Source organism: Nothoprocta perdicaria, unplaced genomic scaffold (assembly GCF_003342845.1).
Source record: "Nothoprocta perdicaria isolate Ctin4 unplaced genomic scaffold, notPer1 scaffold_212, whole genome shotgun sequence".
Lineage (NCBI taxonomy): Eukaryota > Metazoa > Chordata > Aves > Tinamiformes > Tinamidae > Nothoprocta > Nothoprocta perdicaria.
Window position 1 is genome coordinate 457,960 of NW_020455339.1, and position 27,072 is coordinate 485,031.

At 40.8% G+C, this 27,072-nt stretch overlaps 1 protein-coding gene across 5 annotated transcripts in view; it reads left to right on the forward strand.

The window, feature by feature from the left end:
* The window catches only part of EPHA6 (EPH receptor A6), a 418,698-nt gene that overhangs the window by 239,333 nt on the left and 152,293 nt on the right, over positions 1-27,072 (forward strand). For 2 of the 5 annotated variants that reach the window (XM_026038562.1, XM_026038561.1), the window contains exon 4: positions 21,012-21,136. The exons of the other annotated variants lie outside the window; for them this stretch is intronic. In XM_026038562.1, the coding sequence (XP_025894347.1) occupies positions 21,012-21,136 (125 nt within the window). The remainder of the gene's footprint in view (positions 1-21,011; positions 21,137-27,072) is intronic. 5 annotated transcript variants of the gene reach the window in all.

The following is a 27,072-nucleotide window of genomic DNA, read 5'->3' on the forward strand; positions in this document are numbered from 1 at the left end:
AACTGGCAGTGCTTTACACCTAATTTTCAGTGTAAGTGACAGATTATCCTTTCCATTGTCAGGCTCTGTAGCTGCCGGACCTTCCTTAACTGCACTGAAGGGATTCAGGATCCAAGCCCGTCTATTGGAGAGGCAGTTCCACTTTAACGGGCAGCCTCTGATAGCCAACTCGTTTTGGTGAGGCCAATGTTTCTGACTCTTTCATACTCCAAAAATAAGCCCAACATGGATTAGCTTCATTTATCCATTTTTTAGGATACAAATGGTCTTAGATCATTTCAAGCAATGTTAATGACACTGTACACATTCAAAACCTTGGGAGAGCTTGCTAGGAAGGAGAGGAAAACACAGTTTATGGCCTCATTCAGGAAAGTGTCTCTTCCTTCCCTTCTGTTCTTTCTGTGCTGCTTCATCTCAGATTCCCACCTTTGAGAAAAGGACCCTTTCCACCCGCACACGCTTCTCGTGCTGCATCATAAATAGTGAATAATAATGGAGCACTTTGAAGCACTTGCATTGGCTGCCGGTGTCATCTCCAGTATTCATCTTGTGCTTTGCCTCGGTGTTTCCTAATGTGGTAAAACTGAGTCTTAGGCCTCGTAGCAGTCTAATCTTTATGATACCTAAGAATTCCAATATTCTGTCCCAGTTTTTGCTTCTGTTATTTCTAGAAGTTTGTGGTTTGCAGATTTTTTTTTCTAGCACATTGTAAGATGTGCAAGACTAGATAAGTTATGTCTCAGGAATACGATGCCTAGTTTATGCCTGAATTTGAAAATTCCCCTCAGCCATCAAACCTCTCATTTGCAATGCTCGTGGTGAAGCCACCATGTGGAGTTGTGGGCTTGATTTGAATTCCGCAGGCTGCAATCAGCCTTCCCTGATCATTGTGGTGCACAAGTTCTGTTGGATTTTTGTACATCCTATTGATCAGAGGTTCTTAAAATTCTTTAGAAACAGTACTTTGTGCCTCAGATACATATTCCAAAAAAACTCTTGGTGCTGCACTATGAATCTGCAAGTTTACTAACAAATATTTGGTCATTCTGGCATTTAGTTATGTAAATATGTCATATGGGGAAAAAGCATAAAATTTATGTGTGTAAACATAGCTGGGCTATTGAAAGATTTTCACTGAAGTTCTTTTGCTACCTCTCATTTGTATCTATACAGTTGATTTTTCTCATGGTTTCTTTTTCTCATGGTTTTTGTTTTTGTTTTCACAGAAAGTTTTGGCTTCCCATCTAAGGCACCAAAGTTTGCAAACTGAAGTTTGTCTATCTCATAGTGGTTCCTCATTGGTTTTACTTTTCTCACGTGTCCCTCTTCTGTCTCTGTGCGACAGTATTTCACATCAGCTACAAGTGCCCCATGTCCCAAGGATTAGTTGTCTCCTAGCAGAGGAGCAGTTGTGTGTGATGGGGTCTAAGAAATGAGACATGAGGATAGGCACAAAGGTGGATGAGATACCTGAATAACAGCCTACCTGAGACACCATAGGCACCCCCAGATTAAAACACTTGGGGTTATAAGACAAAATATATAACCTTTTTGTMCTTTTTGCCCAAAGTCTGAAATGCATAATTATGATAAAAACAAGAATTTTTTTTTTCCACTAATTTTTTTTTTCTGGGTAGGAGGATACTCTTGAGCTATGTTGTGAAACAGAAAATGACTGAGATGGATCCAGGGTAGACGAGGAAGAGCGTGAGGGATTGTGTTTCTGGAGCCAAGACACAGAATTATGTTCAGTGCCCTGACACTGGCTCCTTTGACAACATGACATCTTTGCACAGAGTACCTTAGAAGGATTCAAAGTGAGCCATATGGAAAGAGAAATAACTAGAGTTTTGCAGCTAAATCAGGTATAATCCCTTCATTGCCCACGAGGTTATCTTGCCCAGTAGCAAGGGTTTGTCCCAAAGGTTAAACCATGCAGTCCTGTGCTTAAGAAGGACACACTGAGATAAATAAGCACTGATTCCTATGTGTACTTATTTTTCAAGGAAGCAATGTCAAATAGAGATGTTAGACAGGAATACTAGCCTCTAATTTATATYCATTCTTAAAAATATTTTCATCTTTCACTCATTTCTGGCTGCTAGAAATGTTCCAAGGAATAATAAATAGGAATTTCTGCAAATGTCAGGATGGATATGCTTGTAATAAAAATGATTATCAAATGAAATCAAAATTTTTTTAAAGAAGGACTAGGCTGCTGCAAGCAGAAGGGTAAATGCGCTCTTAAAATTAAGAACTGCAGAAATACTCCTTCTAAAAAGCTGTATCGTTTTAACATTTCTCTTTGGAAGTCTGTTTTTCACCTTGTGCTTTTTCTCATGTCGCAAGGACTTCACACATTTTAAATAATGCATAGAGGCTTTCACAAGTACCCGCTGGGCTTCCACTTCAGACCTTAGATGGTCTCTAACAACTTTTCAGTACTTCAGTAAAACTTCACTGACTGCAGCTGGCAGATCCCTGCATTCATACTGCTATTCCCTACCACGGAATAAGACAATTCAGATAAATTTCCTGTCTCTCTRCTGCACGATAGGACTGCAATCATGAGGAAAGCCTGAATCATGATAAAAAGGATGGCRTGGCGTGTTTATTTTATTTTACATGCGAGGAGACATCTGTCTGTTTTAAAAATAGTCTCCAGTAAATGCACATGTAGAAGTTGAAGGCACAAAATGCGATGCCCTGTAGCAGCTGCCTATTTTATTTTCATTTCTAAGTTTAGTTTTAAAAACTAAAAATTTAGTTTTTAAGTTTTATGCCAGTCAGACACACAAAAAAAAATCACCAAGGAGCCTTGATTTCCAGAGAGACACATTAACAAATCCATCTCCTACCCCGGTGACACACCGGCCTGGTGTGGGTAGAGCCTGCAGGCTGGTGTGGGCCCAGGCACACCCGCCCCACAGCCAGCAGTGCCACCCGCCCCACAGCCAGCCCCACGCGGTGCTGCCTGCAGCTCCGTGCCCCAGGGCACACGCAGGGCAGCACTCAAGGCCGAGTCTCTGGTTCAGCCGCAAGATGCCTCAGCCACTCGGCAGCCGGAGCTTGGATGAGGGTGTTTCAATCTCTTACATATTTTCGGTTTGATCGGCAGTCAGGATGTTCTTATCMTTTTTCCTGACCTGTGGAAGCAGACTGGATAGTGCTTGTTTTATGTACTGCGGTGTAGAGATAGTGAGCATTCAAAGTAGTGTGATTTACATTCAGACTAACTGCGCTATGCAAAATTTATTAAGTATTAAATCTTTCCACATGAGTTTTTCAACCCAGTCCCATCTTCATTCGTTGTTTTGATAGTGATGATACCTAAGACAGTGCTTAGTTCCTTAGCCAAGGCAGTCATGCTAAGGAGAATAACTCATACGTTTAACAAAATAATGCCTCTGCTGCTCTGAGGTGTAAGAGAAAAGACCGGTGCAGTCCTGTATTAATTTCAGCATCAGCTTTGGATTTGCCCGATTATACGAAATCCACAGGCAGTACAGATGTGCCTGGGATGACCTTCTCGGGCTAACAAATATTGCGGTTTACCCCTTTTCCAGTACAGCTAGTTAATTACCTGAGGATATTCCATGGATTTCCTTGCAGTGCTTCCCTCAATGGGATCTTCTTCTTTGCTAAGGCAATAGTCTCTTAGAGTCTCCTCCATTTTGCACCTCCCCTCACTCAACTTGCGCCCTCAGCCCCAAACAGGGTTGGCCRACGGTGCAGAGCAACAGGTCCCGCGCTTCCCAACCCCAGAGCAGCTTGTCCGAAAGGCTTTCTCGGGARTTTGATATGTGTGTGGCACCTTCAGGCTACCTGCGTGGCTCTCTCCTGTGGCTTTGCGAGCGGTCAGCACTTGGCACAAGCAGCTGGCTGCCTCTCTACAAGAGCAAGCTGCTGCATATGAGCAGACAGCTTCTCCCYTGCTGCAGGAAGGCCTGAGAGGTGCCAACAGGGCCACACGCTGTGCGCGTCCCCTACCATGGGCGAGCTGCAAGGAGATTCTCTAGGCGAACGCGGCACATGCAGTGAGAAGACACCAGGCTTATCACCACCAAAAAACAAAATTTAAAAAAAAAAAGAAAAAACAAGAATAAACCATAATAAAACTGCTTCTCAGGCTACTAGAGAAGTAAATAAATAGAAAAATAAAACAGGCAGCAGCTATACCCTCTCATACATATTTTTTTCCATTGATTATACAGAAGAGTAGTTTATTACCCACTGCTAGTCCATCTCACATCAGTACCTCTCTCTGACAGTAGCCAAAAACTGAAGATCAGAGTATAAAACTTGAAAAAATTTTGAAGATACTTTCCCCAAGTGTTGACCTAGTCTGTGCAAATTTATGCTTTGGGGGCTTCTTTACCCAGGAGCAATTTCAGAAATTATTGTTAAATAAACATAAAAAAAAAAATCCCTTGTAGCATCCCATGGCAGGAATTCATGCAGTTTCAGAGTTCYGGATTTTATTAGGAACCACTTCCTTTCAACTTCACTCAATGYTTGCTAGTTTTTGTGCTGGAAGAAGCAGTAATAACAACGCTTCTTACCTTCTCYATGTCACCCATAACTTCACCTTTCCTTGTATACCGCTAGGTCATTCCTTTTCAGATTGCAAAGACCCTATCTATTTCAGATTGATTTCTGTGCAAGTCATTCCACATCTTTGATGTGTATTAGTATTTTAGCTCTTTCCTGAACCCTACCCAGTTCTGTTATATCACTTTTGAAATCAGGGACCAGTACTAGATAGGGTATACAAAATGTGGTTGAAGTGTTGGCTTACATTGTGGCAGGATGAAGTTTTTTGTTGTGTTTCTTTCTTCATAATCCCCAACATTTGATTTAATCTTTTTTATCACAGTTGAGCACAAGGCTGGCATTTTTGTAGCTCTATTTATTGTAACTGCAGGATCTTGCTCCTGGGTGGGGATGGTCAGCCCGGAGCTCATTCTGCTTATGAAATTAGGGTTTCTTTTCCCATGTGCCTCACTTAGTTCATCTACACCGAATTTCATCTGCCATTTTATTATCCAGCCAGTCAATCTCATAAAGTCCTTCCATGGTTCTTCACAGTTACTCCTCCTTTTTTATTACTTTGATTAGATTAGCAGACTTTCTCATATCAGACCATTTATGAACATTTTGAACAGCACAGGGTCAGAAAAATGCCTGGCAGGAGGCTCCTGCTAACTGCTTTCAACTGGAAGAAAGAGGGATCCACTTATTCCTACACACTGTTCTCTGTCTTTAACCATTTATATACTCATGAAAATATGTTTTTTTTCCTCTTTGTAAGAGTTTTTGGTGAGGGACTGTGTGAAAATCCAGTCCAAACCAACACGTGTCGATCCAGGCCACCCATGTTTACAGCGCGTCTGCCTGAACCTTGCGGTTGTTGGCGCTTACAGAGGGCCTCGTTGGGCCTGTGGGATTCACACCAGGCCATTCCCATTAGGATCTCTGCAGGGTCACAGCCCTCTGCAGAGCTGTTCAGCCGGACTGCGATGGGATTCCYGGCAGCTCCGGCCTTCCCAGAGCGGTTCCCGAGCAGCAGCAGGGAGCAGAGGCCATGGGGGGCCAGGGCTCCGCGCAGGGCAGGCCCAACATAAGGCCGCACGCTGGGCACGGCAAGATTGCGCCCTGTCAGAATTCCTGTCAGGAATTCAGGGAATCCTCTTTTTTCTTTTTTTTATTTTTATTATTTTTAACTTTTTTTTTTTTACTTTATTTTTAAGTTTTTTATTTTAAGACTACCTCTGCTTTCATGTGCTCTAATCAGAAAGGGRAAAAAAAGCACCCAAAACATTAGCATTGTTTTAAAAAAAAAAGTCCACAATGAGAAACGCAGCAACCTGACTTATGTTGAGAATGTTTTTGTCCCAGCCCTGCTTTATATGTAGGCATGTATTATTCATAGAGAAAAAAAAAAATATTGCATTCGCTTACTACCTTAATGAGAGAACAAGTTTAGATAGCTTGGTAACACTGTACACATGCAGCCTCTTTAAACATGTAAATTGATGGTACAATATAGACGTTTCAGACACTGAGAATATATATAGGACACCAGAAATAGAATTATGAGAACTAAATAGTTCATCTGTGTATTTGTAATAGCAGCAATCTTATTTACAACTGATTGCTCTGGATGATAGTCTACAAACCATTTTTAAGAGTCATATATTTTTAAAACATTTTATTAAGCTTTTTAAACATTTAGATATATCAACACTTGTCTTCCTCACTGTAAGATCCTCTAGTTCCAATTACTTGGGAATGCCAATAAATATCTCCTATCAGCCATTCAATGTTAATTTTGTATTTGAGATTGGGTGCTTACAAAAATGTCATATAATATTATTATCTTGGAACCTATAGGATCATAACTGTGTTTCTACCTATAATAAAAAGCTGCAAGCAGCATCTCTGAGATGTGATATAGGTGTTGTAAGAGAATCATACCTGCATACCTCATTGAAGRTTCTGATGCAAGATCCTGCATTAGGAAATGCTTAATGCCTCTTGTTAAGGATATTGTATGGTGGTTGCAGCATTTATAGATACAATAGAATATATATATTATAGAATCTATTTATTATATAGAATAGAATCTATTCCATATATTCTACAGAATATGGTTGCTGTGATTTTAGAATAAAATTTATTTTAGAATAAAATCAGTAAATATAATTTGGCGCATGTGGATTAAAGGTGAGAAATTTAAAATGGTCAGAAAAAGGAAGATCCTTAATTCAATATGTTATGAGTTCTTCCCATATTTGCATTTTCTTTATGAGTAAGATTCATTAGATTTTATGTCAGCACAATTCCTTGTGTGTGCAGATACGCTTGAGTGGAAGATAGCTTGAAGATCAAAGGCGTGCATCAGTATAGCCATGGACACTATGCTTTAGCTACGCAGCTGCACACGTCATCACAGCTCCATTCCTTCCTCTCGTGGGCCATGCAGCCCCACACACCTCTGTGCTTGAGGGCACAACTCGGACCTGCAGTAGACAAGACGCTTCTGGATGAGGAGCCACGTCTGCAGAGGCACAGCCTATCTCAGAGAGCCTTCGGCCCTGAGCAGGTCCCAGGTGGGACAGGAGCAGCGCGTGCTGGGCTCGCTCCCACCCCTGCAGGAAGTGCTCGAGGTGCCTCCCATCTCAGCACTGCCCTCCCAGCCTCTGGCAGGAGATGCAGCTCACAGAGCCAACGGGCAGAGCTCCTAACGTGGGGACACTTTGTAATCTCTAAAGAGTTTCACTCCACAGGGTTTCACTGCGTCCCCCAGGGTCTTGCTTCACTGTTTGAAAATACTTGAGGATACAGGATTCACTTGCTGGAATGAGGGAGTCATCTGACTCTGGGCAAGCAGCGCTGCAAACAAAATCCTCATTGCTCCAGAGGGTGTCTTTGTGAGCCCGAGGTGCTTGATGGAGCTGAGAGCTGGGGCTGTCTGCTGAGTTTAGACACCACACTTGGCTCCCCTGCACCTCTACCTGCAGGTGCTGTCTCTCTGCACTACTTACTCCAGGAACCAATGCTCTAAATCTTTAATTCATATTGAATTAAATCCCTAAAATAAATGGAAGTGAATGATCTGAATAGCCTCATGTAGATGTAGTGGGAACAGTGACCAGCTGAGATGAGGAGTGAAGGCAAACACTAGCTTATTTGAAAGGGTTGCACCTGGAGAAGTTCATTCTTTAAACAGCTGCATCCTCTCCTGTCAGCCAGAGCTGATGTGTTAATTATCCTGCAGCCCTAGTTCTTCCMGTCTGGTTGGAATTTTTTGGACAGAAGTTTCTGGGTAAGATCAACATGAGCTGAACAAACTCGATTGCAGTGTGTCTGACCACATGTGGTGGGAGTAGCTAAATTGACAATGCTAATTATTAGTTTATGATCATAGTCATTAATGAAGCATGGAAAATTCTGATTTATGGTAGAGTTAGCAGGGTGGCTCAGCAAATTAACGTCATTGATGTGGGTTCCTCAAAATGCTAACAAGTACATTTTGGTATGAAAAACTGCAGTATGTAAATTGCCCATTTGTTATTGTTAATTCTTTTCCATAACATATTGGCACAGAATTACTCTCTGCAAGCACAACAGTATTTTTAGAAAACTATTACAAAGTTTTCTGTGTGATTTATTTTGTTATTATTTTTATAATTACTTTTTGATCACATTTTACTAATTTTCTGTACAGGGTGCATAATGAACTAATAAAACTAGACTGCACGGGCCTGAATTTCTCAGCCAGCCACAGGACCCTTTGCTAGGATGCTTTTTTTTCTTATATCAAAGATCCTCTTAAAAGTTGTTTGCACTGATTTCACCATATGTTTGAGTACAGAGGGACTTGAGAGTATCACCTGTTGTGGAAAATTTTAAGATGAATGTGACAGAAACAGAGATCACTGCCAATTACTGAAAGACACAGATCTGAATTAGGGGATCTCGTGGCTCGCTTTTGTTTGTTTGTTTGCCAAAGAGCTTTAAATATTCTATGAGAACACACTAATTTCTGAAACTTTCCAGTCAAACTTTGAACTCTTAATTGAGTCATGAAACAAAGTGGGATTTGGTCAAAGAGAATTATTTAGACTACTTAAGGTGGATTTGTATAGGGGGAGGAAAAAAAACTTCGGAGAAAAACAACATATTGCAGAAAAGAGTGTTATTTTGGGGATGATTCTAGTCTAAGAGTATTTCTTGTAAGGATTACTGGAGTATCATCATCTGACCCAAATGTTGCCTAACACTCCTATATGCCTGAATTAGTTGTCAACTGAAAGTTGCCTAAATTTCCRAGTCGTGCTTCTGGGCACGCTCTGGCCTACCTCTATTTTTGACAGCATTAAGGCACCTGSTGCTTTAACACGCAGCACAACTTAACTCCAAATTCCGTTTGGAGGCTCAGGCTCTTGGAAGTTAACCCCAGAAGCCCTCAGCTCGACGCTGCTAATGGACCGTGTGGATACGAGCTATTAGGCCTTATGTGCAGCTCCCTCAGCCACATGGCTGCGTGTCCTCCTTCTCTAACGTGTTTGTGGTGCAGGGAACTGTGAAGGAGTAGATGAGGGCTTGTTCCAGAGGAGAGCTCTGTGCAGCAGAGCCGCCTTTGTGCTTGGGATTGAGTGTAACAGGAGGCTCTTTAATCGAGAGAGCACTTCGGAATTTCCAAAGGTTCATCTAGTCCATTATTTTTTCCCTGACAATTGGCAGCAAGGGACCCCGATGAAAATAAAATAGGGAAAGCATAAAGTGATGCTTTCCTCTGAGTACTTTCCCTTCTTCCTGAAGTCCATAGGGACTCCTGAGCTGGTGGCAGTATCCCCTATAGTGTATATAATGGATGTAGGACAGTGTCTCCAGGGTGGCACGGAGTGGCCTCTGGCCCCTTTTTCAAGAACTTGCCCACTGCCTTTTGGACCTGTGTGCCTTTGCAGTGTGCCCATGTCACTGGTATGTAATTATGTACTCTGTGAAAAGGTGCTTTCTTTCCTGTATTTAAAAATCTAAAATTAAAAATATAAATATGTTAATTTCATCTGTTGTCCCAATTTTTGCATTAAAAGAAATCATAAATAACCATCCCTTATTCATTTCCTCTGTATTATTCATAGATCTCTTAAGCTTATGGTCCCCTTTTAGCAGTSTGCTTCTTCCTCATCTGGAAAAAGTATCGCTCAATCCTATCCTTCTGGTAATGCTAGTAGCCCTTTATTTTTTTTCCTTCTTCTCTCTTCCCTTAATTCAAAGGGCAGAGCTCCATATAGTGTTCACTATTCTGTTATATTAGGCATGCTTTCTGTTTCCTGCCTGAACGTCTATCAGCTTGCTAACTTTTAGAGGATACTGGGGGTCTTATGAGGAGGTCTGGAGGTTCTTCCCAGAATACGGCCTTCCCAAACTCGCCAGTCTTGTGTGGGTGTCAGTGATCCCTTTGACTTTGTCACTTGCACAAGAATACGCTGTGAGGGGAAGTGGATAAAACTGGGCTTCCCTCTTGGACCCTTCCTGCTTCCTTGCCCTTCCAAGGTCCTTGGACCCTTTCTGTAGGAAACGCCTGTGTGGGGACAGTTTGGAGTAGAGACTATGGATTAAGAACTGACCGGATATTAAACCCGCCAGGGCAGGGTTAGGCAGGCAGAACCCTGCGGAGCACAAAAACTAGGCAAGACAGGGCAAGGAGAAAGAATGGTAATACCAGAAGTTGTCCTGAGAATTGGGAGGATCTTGCTAGGAGGACAGCTGCCAGATGAATAATTTTGGGGAAGTCAAGGAGAGGTCTGTAAAGTTTAATGATGCACTGATTTGGAAGTGTAAATGCCTGGGTTTCTTTCTCACCTGGAGCCCTACTGGATTATTTATCTGTGCATATAATGTGGTGCCTGTCATAATTACAAGTAGGAGGATGAGTATGTGCAGTAACTATAAAAGCACAAGCTTCAGGGTGTGAGTTAACTAGTAGCTAATAGATGAAGCCACTTCCCTTTTGAAAGGTTATTCCATAATTGCCCAGGATTCTGTAAACCTTCCTTTGAAACATCTTTTAGCGCCCGTTGCCTGATATAATTTCTAGGCTCCTCTATTTTCTTGGTATTTTAATTTTTTACCAGTCAGGAAGAAGAAGACTCTTCAGCTGGCAATGGCCTTTTAACTCTGGGGAGTTTTGTGAATGGAAGAGACTGGATCTTTTGGAAAGAGAAAAACATGTAAAAGGCACTTGTAGAGTGCCTTTAGTGTGCCTTGGTTTTGGAATGTGTGAGCACCAGAGTCCAGAAACAGCTGCTGTCTTCTCTGAACCTCAAATCCTAGACATATGAGGCAGCAGAGATGAGAAAGGACTAACAACCTGTGGCACCGGCTGCTGGCTGCTCCTGGAGAGATTTTGTCCTGCTCTTTTCTACTGCCTCTGCCCCTCACCTTGAGAGACTCTCCACAGCCTCAGAGCTGTGCAAGTGTCCCTTTGATCTAACTGAGGGAAGATATAAATACTATCTGACTGCAGAATATGTTCACTGATTTTTGTCTCTGTTTTTATTCTGGCAACATAAGCATGTTAATGCTATTCCTTTATTCCCTTTTTTTCTCCCATTCATAGTCCTACCTTTGTAGACTTCAGTTATTTTTATGTTATTAGCATCAATGATTTTATCTTAACCTCACCTTGTCAATGGATCTCCTATTAATTTCTTTTTTTTTTAATTTTATGTATTTTCCATTATCTTTCTAGTACAGCACGTTACTCTTAGCCTTCCTTCCAAAGAGTTACTTAAATTGAATGTTGGTGTATTAGTTTCAGTGAGCAGGCTACCTGGCTAACTCACATCAGCCTGTGTTGCACTGTTGGGTCGTGTAGATAGACCCAGCTGAAACACAGACTTGGTTTAGGATGTTGGCATTTCCAAACCTGCTCTCACTTTGCTCTAGCAATCCCCTTTAATGAAGAGGCTGATTTTGTCGTAGCCTCCAGTGCTGATCGTGGTGATCAGTGCATCAAATACTATGACCGAAATCTGGGGATCTGTTTGACCTACTGCCAGCCATCTGTGTCTTGTGTCCAGTTCTGGGCTCCCCAGKACAAGAGGGATGTGGAGCTGCTGGAGAGAGTCCAGCACAGGGCTACCAGGATGATCAGGGGCCTGGAACATCTGCCCTATGAGGAAAGGCTGAGGGAGCTGGGCCTGTTCAGCCTGGAGAAGAGAAGGCTGAGGGGGGACCTGATCAGTGTCTATAAATACCTCAAGGGAGGCAGTGAGGAGGAGGGGGCGGCCTCTTTTCAGTGGTGGCCAGCGATAGGGCTAGAGGAAACAGCCACAAACAGAGGCACCAAAAGTTCCACAGGAACTTAAGGAAACATTTCTTACCAGTGAGGGTGACAGAGCCCTAGAACAGGCTGCCCAGGGAGGTTGTGGAGTCTCCTTCTCTGGAGATCTTTAAAACCCGCTTGGACGTAGCCCTGTGCCCCGTGCTCTGGGTGACCCTGCTGGAGGAGGGGGGTTGGACTAGATGATATCTAGAGGTCCCTTCCAACCTTAAGCATTCTGTGATTCTATGATTCTGTGATCTCTCAGTTCATCCTCTAAGCAGGTAGCTACAGAGGGTGATTGGTGCCACCTGAGATGGTCTCTGTGATTGGTAGAACAAATCGCCCCCCTCTGGAGTTTGTCTTTCTCTCTCTGTCCCTTCACTGCACAGGAAAGCTCAATTCTTTGTCCATAATAAACAACCGGCTTGTAAATGATCAGAGTCAAGTAAAATGAATTCCACCCTRCTTGGCCAGAAATTCAATTCGGATAATTTCTTTCTCACAGGACACCCAACACACGCTTGGCAGGAACGGTGCTTTTCAGAGATTCCTGTACGTCGAGTACGAGCCGGTAATTTACTGGCCTTTTGGAAGTATTTCTCTGTCAATCTTGTGAAGCTGTGCACTGGGCCTTCAAAGGGCATACATTTCTATGCATAATTTTACATATTAAGCATTAAAAAATATTTCACCATATGTAAAAGGTGTATTCAGAGACTAACCCATAGCTTTCACTTTCCAGTAATTCTTTATGAACAGCAGATAAGATCATCTTTGAAATCTTACTAACATTATATATAGATATAACAGATAATATATTGTTAATTACATTTTATTTATAACATCAGTGGGAGAGCTTATTTATGAAGGCAAATTTATTTAGCATAGGTCTGATTTATAAAATACTTTCTCAAAATCCATCTTCTTAGTAAATTCTTTGAAGAGACTGATATTTTAAATCTGGACCACATGTGTCTCTACACATATTAACTGAAAATTTTGAAGTACAGTAACTCTGACATTCTCAGCAAATGCCAGCAAACACAGCTTTTTTCATAAGGTTCATAGAAGATGTTCACATAAAAAATTCATGCTTTTCTTGCTAAAAGAAAAACCTCTTTCAGACCTGTAAGTATCATTTGACAGGAGGTGACCTACAATCTGAAATATTCTCATATTTTTATACAAACAAGAGCAGGAAAGAGTTGCTCAAATGAATGTACATTTTAGACTAGTCTATATTACATTCCGAGATGAGTAGCAATTAATGGAGTGAAAAGCTTGCAGATTTCCTAGTGATTTTTAACCTGCTTATTTCATTTTCMAACTTCTGAGATCAATTTAACAGCAGGAAGTTCTGCAGAGCAATTTGTTTCCAGTTGACCCTGGAGTGGTTGTTGCTAAATAAGACTTACTTACAGCTCTGTTTCCATAATGACACCTTACTGCAGTAAATGATGCCTTCTTAACCTCAAGTTGTATTTCTAATTTCTTTTTTTAACTGATTCTCAGTTTACATTAGGAGATTGTAAACAAGATTCTTGGTGCAAACGTGTAGTCACAGGTTGTCCCCACGTCATACGGCACATGGCAGTGCTGGGATGATATTTATAACTTAAGTAACACCTTGGCTGCAGCACATCATTTTTTTCACGCTGATTAATAGCATTATAGTAGCAATCTGAATGCAGGGATGCACCAGGTTCTTGCACTCCCTTCTCTTTTTATCACATTGTGAGAGGGAAACCGTACGCCCTCCTACCTTTGTTTTTAAGAGGAATCCTGTGCCCCTCAGGACTGGGACCCATTTGAAGCAGTGGGTGTCACTGGACAGCACTGTGGTGTGTCACACTCAGTCACAAAGAGCAGAGAAAAAATACTTAAATGCTAAATTAACGCTTAAGCTAGCTGCAATTCTCCTGAATAAGGACATAGCATCCTTGTGTTTCTGCAGCAGATACCACAACAAGGTTTATAACCATTATATCAGGTCACAGAATCACAGAATGGTTGAGGTTGGAAGGGACCTCTAGAGATATCTAGTCCAACCACCCTGCTCCAGCAGGGATACAGATGGTGGGAATGGAATTGGTTTGACTGGAGAGTCTTTCTCAAGCTTCTCCTTGCCTTGGTAGTCTCTCAACTGATCAACCATAAAATACCTGGAAGAACCACATGCAGTGAAGGGGATGTTCCCCAGGGGTCACGTGCAGGTTGTCCACATATGTGGCTGCCTGCTGAGAGGTGCTGAGCCCCTACCACACAACCACACAACCACGATGTTGCCTCTTGCTGAGGAAGGACCGAGAAGCTCTGGTGCTAGGGGAGCAGCTCCCGCGGGCGTCCCCATGACCTGGTGGCACCTTTAAGGCACCTTGCTGCCCCTCTGCTGCTCCARCAGTAAAAGGCCGTGAAAGGGAGCAGAGAATCTGGTTGCTTTGATGCAAATCCCCTTGGTTGTGGGAGGGCCCTGATTTGACATGATTTCCATTTAYATAACAGGTGGCCCTTTTTGGTTTGGCAGCCTGTTTTGCATGAGATTCCAGAAAGTTTATGCTTCAGCTAGGCTTGTTTGAACTGATTATGTTCTGCTTATTCCAGAAATGAATAGCATATAGAGGGACTCCTTAACCATAGATTTATGGGAGATATTTGTGTCATTTTTTAAGCTACTGTTATTTAAAGAAACACACTATTAAATGGTTTCAATTGGTTCACTCTATTATAAATTACGCAAAATATCTCTCAGTATAATGTAATAGCTCTCTTAGTTTCACTTAGTGAATGTGCTCTGCACATACACCTCATCAGAGGGAACAGAACGAGCATACAGGTGGACAGCAGGGAAGACCTTATTTTATCCAGCTGCTTTTATATATCCTCTATTCTAACACATTTTGAAGAATCAGGAACCGAGCAGGTCCTGTTAGAGGAAAAGATCTAGGAGTTCTCCAGCTTGCAAAATAGAGAGGGCAGCACATTCTTTATGTGAAAGAAAATCTGTGGAGTTACAAACTTGTATGATTGAATAAGTAATTGTCTTCATGCGCGAGGCCAACAATAGATGAGAAAGGATGGGGAAGAAGAATTACGTTATGAAACAGGGTAGAAAAAGTGCTGTTGAATCTACAGTTGGCCTTGAGGAGGTTTGGGGGTTGTATTAATCACAACCTTTTGCCCAGAACACTGCAGCTGAATACATTTTTTTTTAATAATGGCATTAGGTTCGCTTGGCTTCCAATCCCTATTTCTGAGCAAGCAAAGAAAACCTGCAAGGGGAGAGAATTTAAAATGGAGGAAAAGATCATAATTATAACTTGCTGGAGGCCTATTTTTCAGTAAATGAAGTGCTTCAAAAGAAGCATACTGTAATGCTGCCTTTTGAATCCAAACCTTTAGGGAGCTAGTGTAAGAAAATAAAGCAAAAACATTATTTTTCACCCGAAACTCATTAATTTGCTAGCCGTAGTGCCTTGTCAGGAAAAATCCATGCTCAACTTTGAACTCCAAGGTTAGTGCCAGTAATAGAATACCCCGCAAGCATTATAATTGTGAATTACCACTGAAGTGATTAGGAAGATAGAAGACTTYGTTATGTAAAGAATCAAATATCTCATCTGGTCACGGTATTAATTGGAAGCAGCCTTCTATGGTAGGAAAAATGCTTCATATTGAATCCTGTATAAGGCAAAGATGTCTCAGCCATGTTTATTGCTTTAAAATACAGGGAATCGGTYATGTTATGTGTTTTTTTTCATAGATGTTTATATTATGTTTGTATTTCTGTATTTTGTTTTTCTATAGAAACCTGTGTTGAGGTTAYACGTCTTTGGTCTTTTTTTACAACCCCACACAGTTCTAATACATAAGTGCTTTCATACTGGAAATAATGGAAGGTACTGATATTCACATTGTACGTTAGGATAGTTCAGTCACGAAGATTAAATAAGATGTCTAGAGCTTGACCGGAGAAGAATATAAACGTAGCTCTCATGAATCCCTATCACATTCCTCACTCATAAAATAGGCTTTTCCCCCTGCTCCTATAAAGGCGGAAACAAGAAGATTAACAAGCAAACACAAGAGAATAGCGTGTGCTGGAGGAGTAATGATCCCATTGCAGGAGCAATGACAGCCGCAGTCAATAGGCTCCACAGCGGCACCCTTGTCCCTTGGCTGGGCTTGTGCATCACACGTGGCTTTAGCAATGACAAATGAAGGCTTCTGGCCTCTTGGCTCCTCTGGTGAATCCCCTCTTGGCAAATCGCTGCAATGCTAATGTTAGGGAAGACATCATTGCTGATCAGGAAATRTTTTCTCATGACGTCCAGTTCTGTCATTGGACTAAAATGACAGCCCTAATGTCTGCCCTAAAAAAAACGCCTTTGTATTGCGTGCTGTCTTCCTAAGGGACTTTCCAGAAACAGAAGTAAAATCATTATTTTTCCTACAGTGCTCTGAAATAACATTTTTTGTAAGCGTSGGATCATGAATAAAGTCCCAAACTTCATTTATTACTATGTATAATATAACAACATCATACTTAGTGTAAAATAGTACAGAAATTCTAATATAATTATAGAATCTAGGCTGGAGAAATGTTGCATAAATACAACAGCATTTCCTGGTATGGGAAAAGGGAACCCATGTTCATTTTATCATTGAGAAAAAGATTTCAAAATGAGGCTTAAGGACATTATAATTAACAGCTATAAACTCTATATGTTTATGGTTGTACTGATTTTAGTATCCAAATTTGTCTTGCTGTGAGTTTCTTTGCCTACTTTAAAAATATGAAACAAGAAATTGGAAAATTAAAAAATAGACTGAAGGAAAAGAGTATCCGAAATCATATAGATCATCTATGCTGTAGTCAGAGAGTGACAAGTAACGGAACGTAGGAAGGAGAGAAAGACTCGGGAAACAGGTCACTGCCTGGCTAGAGGAGCGGGGAGCAGTGGATGTTGCCCACTGTGACTTCAGCAAGGCTTTTGACACTGTCTCCCATGATGTCCTCGTGGGGAAGCTCAGGAAATGTGGGATAGGTGAGTGGAAGGTGAGGAGGACTGAGGACTGGCTGCGTAGCAGCTCAGAGGATGCTGCTCAGGGGCAAAAAGTGTTCCTGGGTGGAGAGGAACCTCAGGAACTTCAGCAAAGGCAAGTGCAGGACTGGGAGGGATAACCCCATGCACCAGCACAGCCCAGGGRTTGACCTGCTGGAAAGCAGCTCTGTGGGGAGGGAGCTGGGACTCCTGGTGGCCTGTAGACTGATCATGAGCCAGCAGTGAGCCCTTTTGGACAAGAAGGGCCATGAGGTTCTCCCCTTCCTTCTCCTCTTCCACTCAGCCCCAGTGAGGCCACTATTATAGGACTGGGTCCAGTTCTGGGCTCCCCTGTGCAAGAGACATGCAAACACTGGAGAGAGTCCAGCAAGGGCTATGAGAATGAATAGGGGATTGGAGCATCTGCCCYGTGAGGGAAGGCTGAGGCCTGTTTAGTCTCAGGAAAAGACTATGTGGAGATCTTATGAATGTATGCAGATACCTTAAAGGAAGGTGTAAGGAGAACTCTTTTATGCTAGAATCTTTTCTGTGGTTCCCAGTAACAAGATGAGAGACAGTGGCCACAAACTAAAACACAGAATATTCCATCTCAATATGAGAAATACATTTCCTGTATTGTGGGGGTGACAGAGCACCAGAACAGGTTGCTGAAAGMGGTTGTGGAATCTCCTCTGGAGATCYTCAAAATTTGCCTGTTCAACGTGCTCTAGGGGGGCTGCACTGTGCAACTGCTTGCTCAGGGTGATTGGACTACATGGATTCCAGAGATCCCCTCCAGTCTCAACTGTTCTTTGATTCTGTGGCACTGTAACCACTCATTGCTTAAAATTGTGTAATTTCTGCCTTCTGTGTATGCATGAGGAAGGAAATTCTGATGAGAAAACAAAGAAATTCTAAGTAAAATAAGCTCACTCCGAATTAAAGAGTGAACACGCACTCTCCAGTACAAATTTGAAAAAAAGAAACCCATCAGACTAAATTAAATGAGGAGCTCACAGCACTGTAGATGACTCATTGTTGTTCCAGAAATTTATAACGGAGTAGAGGAAAACAGAGAGAGCAGATGGTGCAAGGAATCCTCAGTACAACACAGAGATCAGCACYGAGCTCAGGAGCCAAAAGCCATCCTTCAGCCCAGCACCAGTGGCAAGAAAAAACTGCCATTAAAGTGATTAAAAGCCATGCTGTGCTTCCAAGGATTTTTGATTTTATGGTTTCACTGGGCAACCAAGTTAAAGCTCTCCTGCAGGTAGTGGATTTAAAATGACTAATTAAGAGTACTTCCATTTGACAAATAGGATTTACTTGTCTTAACATTTCCCGGTTACAAAGAGCTTCAGTAGTAATGAATGGGATGTTAGAGTCTAAATAACTTTTGCTCTAGTGAGCAACTCTTATAAGAAGCAAAGGTATTTCTCTGGAAAGTATTGCTTTTAGTCACATTTCACAAAAATTAAAGAAATAAAAYCCAAGCTAGCTACATATTTTCCTTGCTTGTTTTAATTTGTCCATTTCTTCATATAGTACATTCATGTTTGTGATTTTTGTTTTCCTAAGTTATTATTTTCTCTAAGACGTGGAGAGATAGCTTTGGTAAGACAAGTGAGCCATCCTCTTGAACATATAAGAAATGGGTAGTGTGGCTCCTTTGGGGGATTATTTTATCCCCAAAATATATTTCTTTAGGGAATCTGACTACTTTCTTTTTTTTTCTTTTTTACCCAATACTCCACTGCAAGCACAAGATTTGCTTCTGATATTGACAGGCTTGTGTACAAACCTTCATTCTGCATTTTGGTTCGGAGGGTGCAGTGCTGGCACTGTGGTGGGGTGTGATGGGAGCCTTGCTGTATGGGATTTTCAGTTTCACGTGCAAGTCATACACAGCTGGTTAACACGAGGGCTGAAGTAATTTTCTTTCAATATTTTGCTGCTGAGTTGTTTCAGAGAAGGCATAGAGCACTTCTGATACTGATGATCATCTGTTGAGCCAAGACTTGTGTTTTGACATGCACTTGCCCGACTGGAAGAGATACTGCAGGGAGCGCAGGCTGAGCACAAATATAAATGTATAAATTGCTGTGTAAATTTGAAAGTTGGAACCTAAAGAATAACCTACCACCTGTTGAATATTGGAGACGAATATCTAAGGTTAAGTCATAATTTGAGAGGCATCTAAAGTAGTCTCATAGCCATACTCTGTGCTCAAAAAGCCAAGGAGATCCGGAATATAAACGTATCCAGAGTTCAATCCGGGCTTCCTGTGACCAAACCCRCCCATTTCACAGGATTTGCGTGGGTGACTGGCGGACCCTCACGTGGACGGAGGTGCCGTGGGGCCCTGCCAGGGCCTGCAGGGTCCATGGCCCTCGTGTCAGGGCTGGCGTGGGCAGTGTTGCGGGCAGGGCCTGCTCCGCTCGCGTCACACCACCAGGGAGTGAATAACGCCCAGCAACGAGCACATGGATGAGCACCTGCCCCCGTGGGCCCTGTAGGGTTTATCAGCTATGGATTGGGGTTAGCTAGGTTGCAGTTTCCTTGAAACAGCCCTTTACGCCCTGCTCCAAGAAGCTGATTTTACCCCAGAGTGATTTTACTGGAGTTCTCAGGCTCACCTTCAGTTTTCTAGTGTGAAAAATTAATTTTACCTTGAGAGGTTATTTGCACATACCTAGGAGAAACATTTTGGCCCAGAACATGTGAATGCCTYGTATTTAATAATTTACATTTATTTTTATATACTGAATTATATTATGTTGATAAAGGACTCCCTGAACAACAGGTTAATCTTTCCTTTAGCATGACAGGTATTCTTTTCTCTCTTTTTTTTTTTTTTTCCTTCCATTCCCAGGTATCAGACCTATGGATAAAAGCTTTATTTTTGTCCATTTTATGCCATTTTTGGTAGGTTTTGTAACCCAGTTCAATGTTACGTTTTGGATTGCTCCTCTATTTTTTTTTTTTTTACATCAGAGGCTAATGGACTTTTGAGCCTCACACRTTACCTACTGGGAGGATGTAACTGAGTATGGAAGTTTAGAACTGTATGTAGAAGTATAGAATTTTCTCTCTCAGATAGATAACATCTCACATAGCAAGAGATGTGTATGTGTAAGTGTATGTGCAGAGCACCCCTTTCTTCTTTGAAGAAAATCTGTTCTGTTGTTCTGTTTTCTTTAGTAGTTTGTTTGTATTCTTTGTATTCTAGAGTTTATTTATTGTTTCAATTTCTTAAACTTCCTGAAATATTTGCAGTGTAAGAAACAAAGTATTGAAATTTTGTAACCAAAATCAGCTTTTTATATCATCTTTCCTAGGATGACTTTTTCATTCAAAGAAAACAAAACAAAACAAACAAAAAGGAAGTTATAAAAATTTTTGGAGAGGCAGCTTTTTAGGAGCTTAAAAGAGGTTAAGTTATATTCATAACTGAGAGAGGAATAGGAGAGGGTGTGGAATAAATTGATGTATGTTATTGGGAAAGACAGACAGGRAAAGTTAAGAACAACTTGAGGATCTTTCTTTTTAATAGGACTTTACCGGTCACAGAAAGCAGAATTTGTTGCATTTGTTTTTAAGTTACATCACTTCATTCCCATGTGAGCGTACATGGTACCCAGTCGTGTTGTGAAGTGGCGCATTCAAACGCAGCTAATTCCTGAAGGAAGGATTTTCTGTCTCCTAAGCATGGGGATGCCTGGGGACGCCGTGTCCCCAGAGCCTTGGGGCTGGGTGCAGGCCCCTGGGACCAAGGGTGGCCACAGCTCGAGCCCCTCGAGCACCAGGCACCTGCACCCCTGTCCCCATCACCCTAATGAGAGTTGAAAACCAAGGAAATGCACAACCTGCAGTTAGCAGGTGCTTGTTTGGGGAGAGGCAGTGCCCTTTTTGTACAGCCACTTTTCAGAAGTTGGTCTGCGCTTGCACGACGAGTTGTTGGTACGTACTTGAGACGTTAATTCCAGGTTTTCCCTGGGAACTGCCATCTGTCATGCTTTGCTGCCTGTAGGTCACTCGGAGGTAGCTTGCCTTGCTATGGCGAGCTGGTAGGTTGAAAGGATAAAGAGTGTGCTTCGTCTTTAACCCTTAGTTATCCTTTTCCCTTTCAGCACCCTCCTTGATAGGTATGGTAAGGAAGGACTGGGCTTCCCAAAACAGCATTGCCCTCTCCTGGCAAGAGCCGGACTTTCCCCATGGAGCCATTCTGGACTACGAGATCAAGTACTATGAGAAAGTAGGTCTCGCTTAAAGCATCACCCAAATTCAGATTCTTTAGGAATGTTGCAGTATGTTGCATATTTTTAATATTTAAAAAAGTATTTTGAAGTTTTGACATGATCCCTCATACAATGTTGTATAAGTAGATATTCTACTGTATGCTGATTATTTTGTTGTTCTAGCTTGTTAATAAYTATCTTGTTTCGTGTCAGAGTCAAATAGAGTAGCAGGCAAGCATAGGTCTATCTGTCTCATAGTAGCAATGTTTGTGAACATGGATAAATGGATTATATGCTTGACCATATTTAGGTTTATGGACCGTGAAAGTTTACATTGAAGTGACAATGAAACAGTCCAATTAAGGTGAATGTCAATGTGATTATGTTTGGTGGCATAATTTAGCAATAATCTGTGACTAAATGACAGAGTGCAGCAGCCTTGCTTAGAGGATTGCAGAAGGTTACAGGAAATAGGAACTTCAAGGCACATGCATGTAGAAATTTGGGGCTAAGCCGTTTCACATGAGAGCGGGTGACAGCATGGATTGCAAGTGCACACAGCATCCCTTAGGGATGCCAAATGTGAAATCTGCTTCTGCCCAGTCCAAGGAACCAGTCCAATGACCAGTTTGGTMATTCCTGGTTGGCTACTGAGCCATGCAGTAGCCACCAGTAGAGAACTTAGTCCTAATCAATGCCTTAATTGCAGGAATTTTCTGTTGTCCATTCCTTAAACATGAATCAGCTAAATCTGTTCTTACTAATTCTCTATGCCCATCTAAAAGTCACAGTGGAACAAATGGGACTGAGAAGAGCACAAAGAAGAGAAATATAAGCCAAGGCATGAAAGAAAGATTTAGAGATTTTAGGTTTTGTAAATATCTGAGATTTTTATTCCTTGGCTGCACTTCCTTATTGAGATTATGCAGCGTTAATGATGCAGAAAAAGGGCAAGCTGGGAAAAAAAATCCAAACAAATGAAATTGCACAGTTAGAGGGAGAAGGCAGATTGCTAACAATTTGGAATATAATATCTGGTAACTAAAGCAAGGAAATCTTAGTSTTCTACACTAATGTAAGTCCTTCAGGTTTTGATCCATTATCATTGTGAGCCATATTGTGACTTGAACTGCCCTTGTTTTGTTTGTTAATAGTAAAATAATAATCAGTTTAATAAAAAATAGTGACAATCTTTCAGTTGGATGGGGAAGATGCAAAAATCAACCCACCGAAAYATTCATAAGGAGGCTAAATTATAAAGCTCAAATTCCTAAAAATCTTTATTAAGGGATTACTTGCCAAGATCAATACTGAGTGTCCTTAGAGGTCTGTGTATTGCTAAGTGTTTGTTGTGTGTTGTGCAGCAGGACTAGATACACAGAGCTCGTGACCTACTGGGTATACACAATTCACACTATCTGTTTCTCCCAGCAAAGAGCCATTTTCTGTTTTCACCCTTTAAAATGGGTAAGGGTTATCTTTTAGCTGCAATCTTTTCTTCTCTGTTAGTTGTGGGCAGATAACTGCACTGCCAGCATACTCGAGTACTGTTCCACAGGGGTTATTTTCTCCTTGAGCCTCTAGCTGAACTGAAGGCACAGCTCCTGAGTACATCTCTTTTTTAGAACAGATTCTCCAGCATTGCTGCCTAATAGGCACAATGAGAAGCATTTCTCTTATTCTCTTATTTAGGCAGAGACCTAGGTATGTGGCAGATTTTTAAGAAGCCCAGAACACTCTTGAGAACAGATTTTAGAGCAGAGAGACTGATGTTTGGGCGCTGCAAAATGCTCTGCTCTTCCACAGCATTAACATAAATAATATGATTGTATCTCACTTCAGTATTTAAATAGTCCTATCACTGGATAGGATAGCAGCCAAATGCACATGGATTTTTTTTCTTTTTTTTTTTATTGAGGGGAGGAGGAGAGAAAAAAAGGAAGGACAGTACCTACCTCAAAAATAGAAAAATAGAAAATATCAATACGAATTTCATTCTTCTTCACCCTGAAACTCTGTGTATTGAAGCAGCAGAACATTTGGGTAATGCTGGGGGATGATACAGCAAGTGAAACTAATTTGTCAAATCTTTCAGGCTTCCCAAAGACCCTAAAAGAGGGAAATGTGAGCACTCATGACAGTAGTGTCGGTTTTCCAACCTATAAGGAAGGTGATAAATGTGAAATAATTGTATACTAGATTTAGTATGAACTTATGACAAAGACATTCCTCTACTCTAAGAACATCTAGGTACAAAAAGTTCAGAAATGTTCTTAAGCTCTTAATGAGGCAATAAAAACACAGAAAACTATCCATTTGTCTTACATACTGATTTTACTAATTAATAGAATAGTACAAACTTTGCAATGCCTGCTTAACCTGTTCCTATCAGATGTCCCTGTTTGCCTTTCATTCGTGTTAAAAATGAGAGGTTTTATTCTTATGTATAGTGCAGGAGAGTGAATGTCTCCATCGAATATAAACACTCAGTTTTCAAGTTTCAAGAGTTTTGTATCAGTTTTGTATCTTTGTGAAGCCCTGAAGAACCCGACAGGACTGTAAAATTTTATAAATATGAACTCCTATTTCCTATAAGTTTCCTTGGTGACATTTGCAAAATTATCAGGAAGGCATTTGGGGGACTCCAGGGGAGCTCTGCGTTTCTTTGTTTGTAACCATCAGGAATTCTGAGGCTCGTAAATAGAAGGCATTTCTTGTCAGGTGCTCCCAAGATTTCCTGAAAGATATGCAAGCTTACAAATATCAAGTAGCCATATAATAAAATGCTATGAACACCCCAAGAACTGGGACTGCTTCTAACAAGTATAGGAAAAATGAGTGATGGCGAACACAGATCATATGTGAATACATATGGAACTTCGAGTTTTCACTCTTGTGCAATAGGAGCTGTCCACAGAAAAGCCCTAAAGGATCAGATCCATGATCTCAGTGTGAAAAGCAGATTCATCCTTCCGCCAAGACTCTGCTAAATAGTAGAGAAAAAAGTAGAGAAGGAACGTTTGCTAGAAAGTTATCGGTAAGACCAAACACCAAGACCAAATACATTAATGTAAAAAAATGTATTTGAGCAGATCATTAATTTAACTGTACTTTTTCTTATTTTTATTCCTCTATTGTATTGTTACAAAAATATTCAGAATCATAGCTTCAAAAAAAAAACCCCAAATATTATTGAAATTTTTAACGGTCCCTAAAAACAGAAAATCCGAGAAAATATCAAACCTTTGTCGAATGGCAAGTGGTCACTCTGTTCTGCAGCTTCTCAGCCAACTATGCAGTATAAACTGATCTAAGACATAGCTAGGGAACTGATTTGGCCTGTGATGGAAGAAAAAAATCCTGAAAATTTATTCTAAGATGCTATTAGTTTCTGTCACAATAAAGATATAAAGGGTTTTTTTTTTTTTTTTTTTTTTTTTTTTTTTTTTTTTTTTTTTTTTTTTTTTTAGCTTGAATATTTATGTGATATAATTGCAGATAGATTATCATGATCCTGAATGAATATTGTATGTTCAGGCCTGGTAAATTGACATATCTCCTTTATAGGAGACTATGAATCATTCTGAAAACTGTACAGTTGGCAGCATTTGTCACCTTGGATGAAAGTGAGTCTCTACAGGGACTTACAAAGAATCCATTAAATGTTCGACCCTAGAGATCAAAATCTGCTCTGAAAAGAATTTCTAGATAGACTGGCTTTGCAGTCTTTGTAGATACTAAACATTTGCAAATTAGATATGCTGGTGCAGTGTCTGCCTTGTTCTGCAGTCCTTTTTTTAATATCTTCCCCCAAACCAGGCTGCACTTTCAAAGAAGAAAAAGTCTTTTAGGCACTTAGGAAAAGACAAAGGCACTGCTGTCTTTTCCTTCCAAAATCAGACTCCAGTTGTTAATATAATCACTGTTTCCTCTCTAGCAGTATTAGATTTGTTCCTTTACACTTAAGTCTTGTCTTGCTCAGACACTGATTAAAGCTTTTACGTTTTGAAAGGATTCAGGGAATGATAATCTATGCAGCCTGTACCAAGAGGTCTCATCTCCTGTGGGAGAGAGGAGTTGAATAAAAAGCCCCAGCCTTGTCACAACTTTGCATTGGAGCTGAGTCCTTCTGAAGGAATTCCCTCATGGGAAAGGAATCACAGAACGCATAGGGTATAAACCATACCAGTTCAAGCTATAGAGTATACCTCAAGCTATACAGTTAAGCTAGAAAATGCTTATTCCTCTCCTTTTCCTTTTCCCTCCAGACCCTCAAATTTAAATGTAAAAAGTTAAAGGCATCTTGTTCCCTGATAGCGGTATTAACCATACCAAGCTGTATATTTACCATAGACTGTATTAAATTCTCCCATGGGGCTCAAATACTCCATCTGGATTGTATTTTATGTAGTGCAGAAAATAATATATAACTAGCTAAGGAAACCGAAGTGCAGAGAAGAGATTTTATAGGAGGCAATCTCCTGAGATACTGCAATAGCATCTGCAAATAAGGAATATCTTTTGGAGAAGCATATCAGGTGGAGTGGCTRGCTGTTTCTTTTCTGCTTTGTCATTTGGTGCGATTTACATTAAAGCCAAATGTCTTTCACAAAATATTTCATTTTGTTGACAGACTCAATTTGCAACTCATAGGCAGTTTTCACAGGAAAAAATGTAACCCACCTCTACGTTATAGTGAATGGACAGGAAAGACAGAATGTCAGATATGATTTTTCCTCTGTAAATGTCACTCCTGTATTATTTAGAACTGAATAGTGTAGCTACACAATTTAATAAATAAAGGAGAGAGAATAGCTGAGCAGTAGAAGCAAGGGGGGAAATTGGTTTCACAATGAGATTTTAAAAAGAGATGAAGAGGGGATGAAGCAGAGAGATACAGGAAAGTTCCAGATTTAAAGAATTAGAAAGCAATATGACCTTGTTAATTTTGCAGTCAGTCTCCAGCTCTGTTCACATAACTAATACCAGAAATGATGCTGTTTCTCAAACTTCAGTTTTAAAACAAACACTTCTATTTTTTGAGTATTCACATGGTATGATTTAAAATGAATCTTCCTGAATGTGAACAGTAAAGCTGGTAAGAGAGCTTGAGGTAAATGATTTGGTAGGAAAAATATGAAGATTTAAGAATACCAACAGGTAACAAATATGGAATGACACAATTATTACTACAGAAGTAACGGAGAATGTTATAAACCAGAAGATAATTTTGTCCTGCAGAATCGTTTGCCAATAGTACTGTTSTAAATAATAGTTTAAAGTATATTTATCTGTCAATAAATGTGTGCACCATATTATTTCAAAGTCATAAGASTAAATATGTGTCCAATAGATTACATATTCTGCACTTGAGCTGCAAAGAGATGTGGTACTTTGTGTATTTACAGATACGTGAGTGGTTATCCTTGCCATTTTTTCCTGTATTTTTTGAGGAAGAGTTCATCTCATGGTTTGGTCAGTGCTCCATCGAAGACTAGCAGAGCTGTACTGTGCTCCTGGGAAGCGGCCCTGCTTCCTTTGCCCAAGTGCCCCAGTGTTTCCTTTCCAGCTTTTCTCCTTGTGTTGGGGGCAGTTTAGGGTGTGCAGCTCGTCCCTGTCTAAGGCAACAGATGCTTCTCAGTGGGTTTAGCTAAGGAGACATTTCAGTATTCTTTTGAGGTTAATTCTGTGCCACTCAGACRTTATATATAATGCTTCTTTTCCCTGCTTTTTTCTCTCTGCCATAAAACCTGACCCTACCTGAATATTAGCTGGAATGTAAATTAAATGAACCCTAGCCGTAGATACCCTGAATAGACAAAAGTTGAACACTTCATCACCCATTGCCCTTCTGCRTGGTCTCTATGACCCATGTGGGGTTCAGTGAGGTTCAGTGAGCCTTGTCCTTCATATTACTTTACTAATTCACCCACTGTGGCYGTTCTTTATTTAT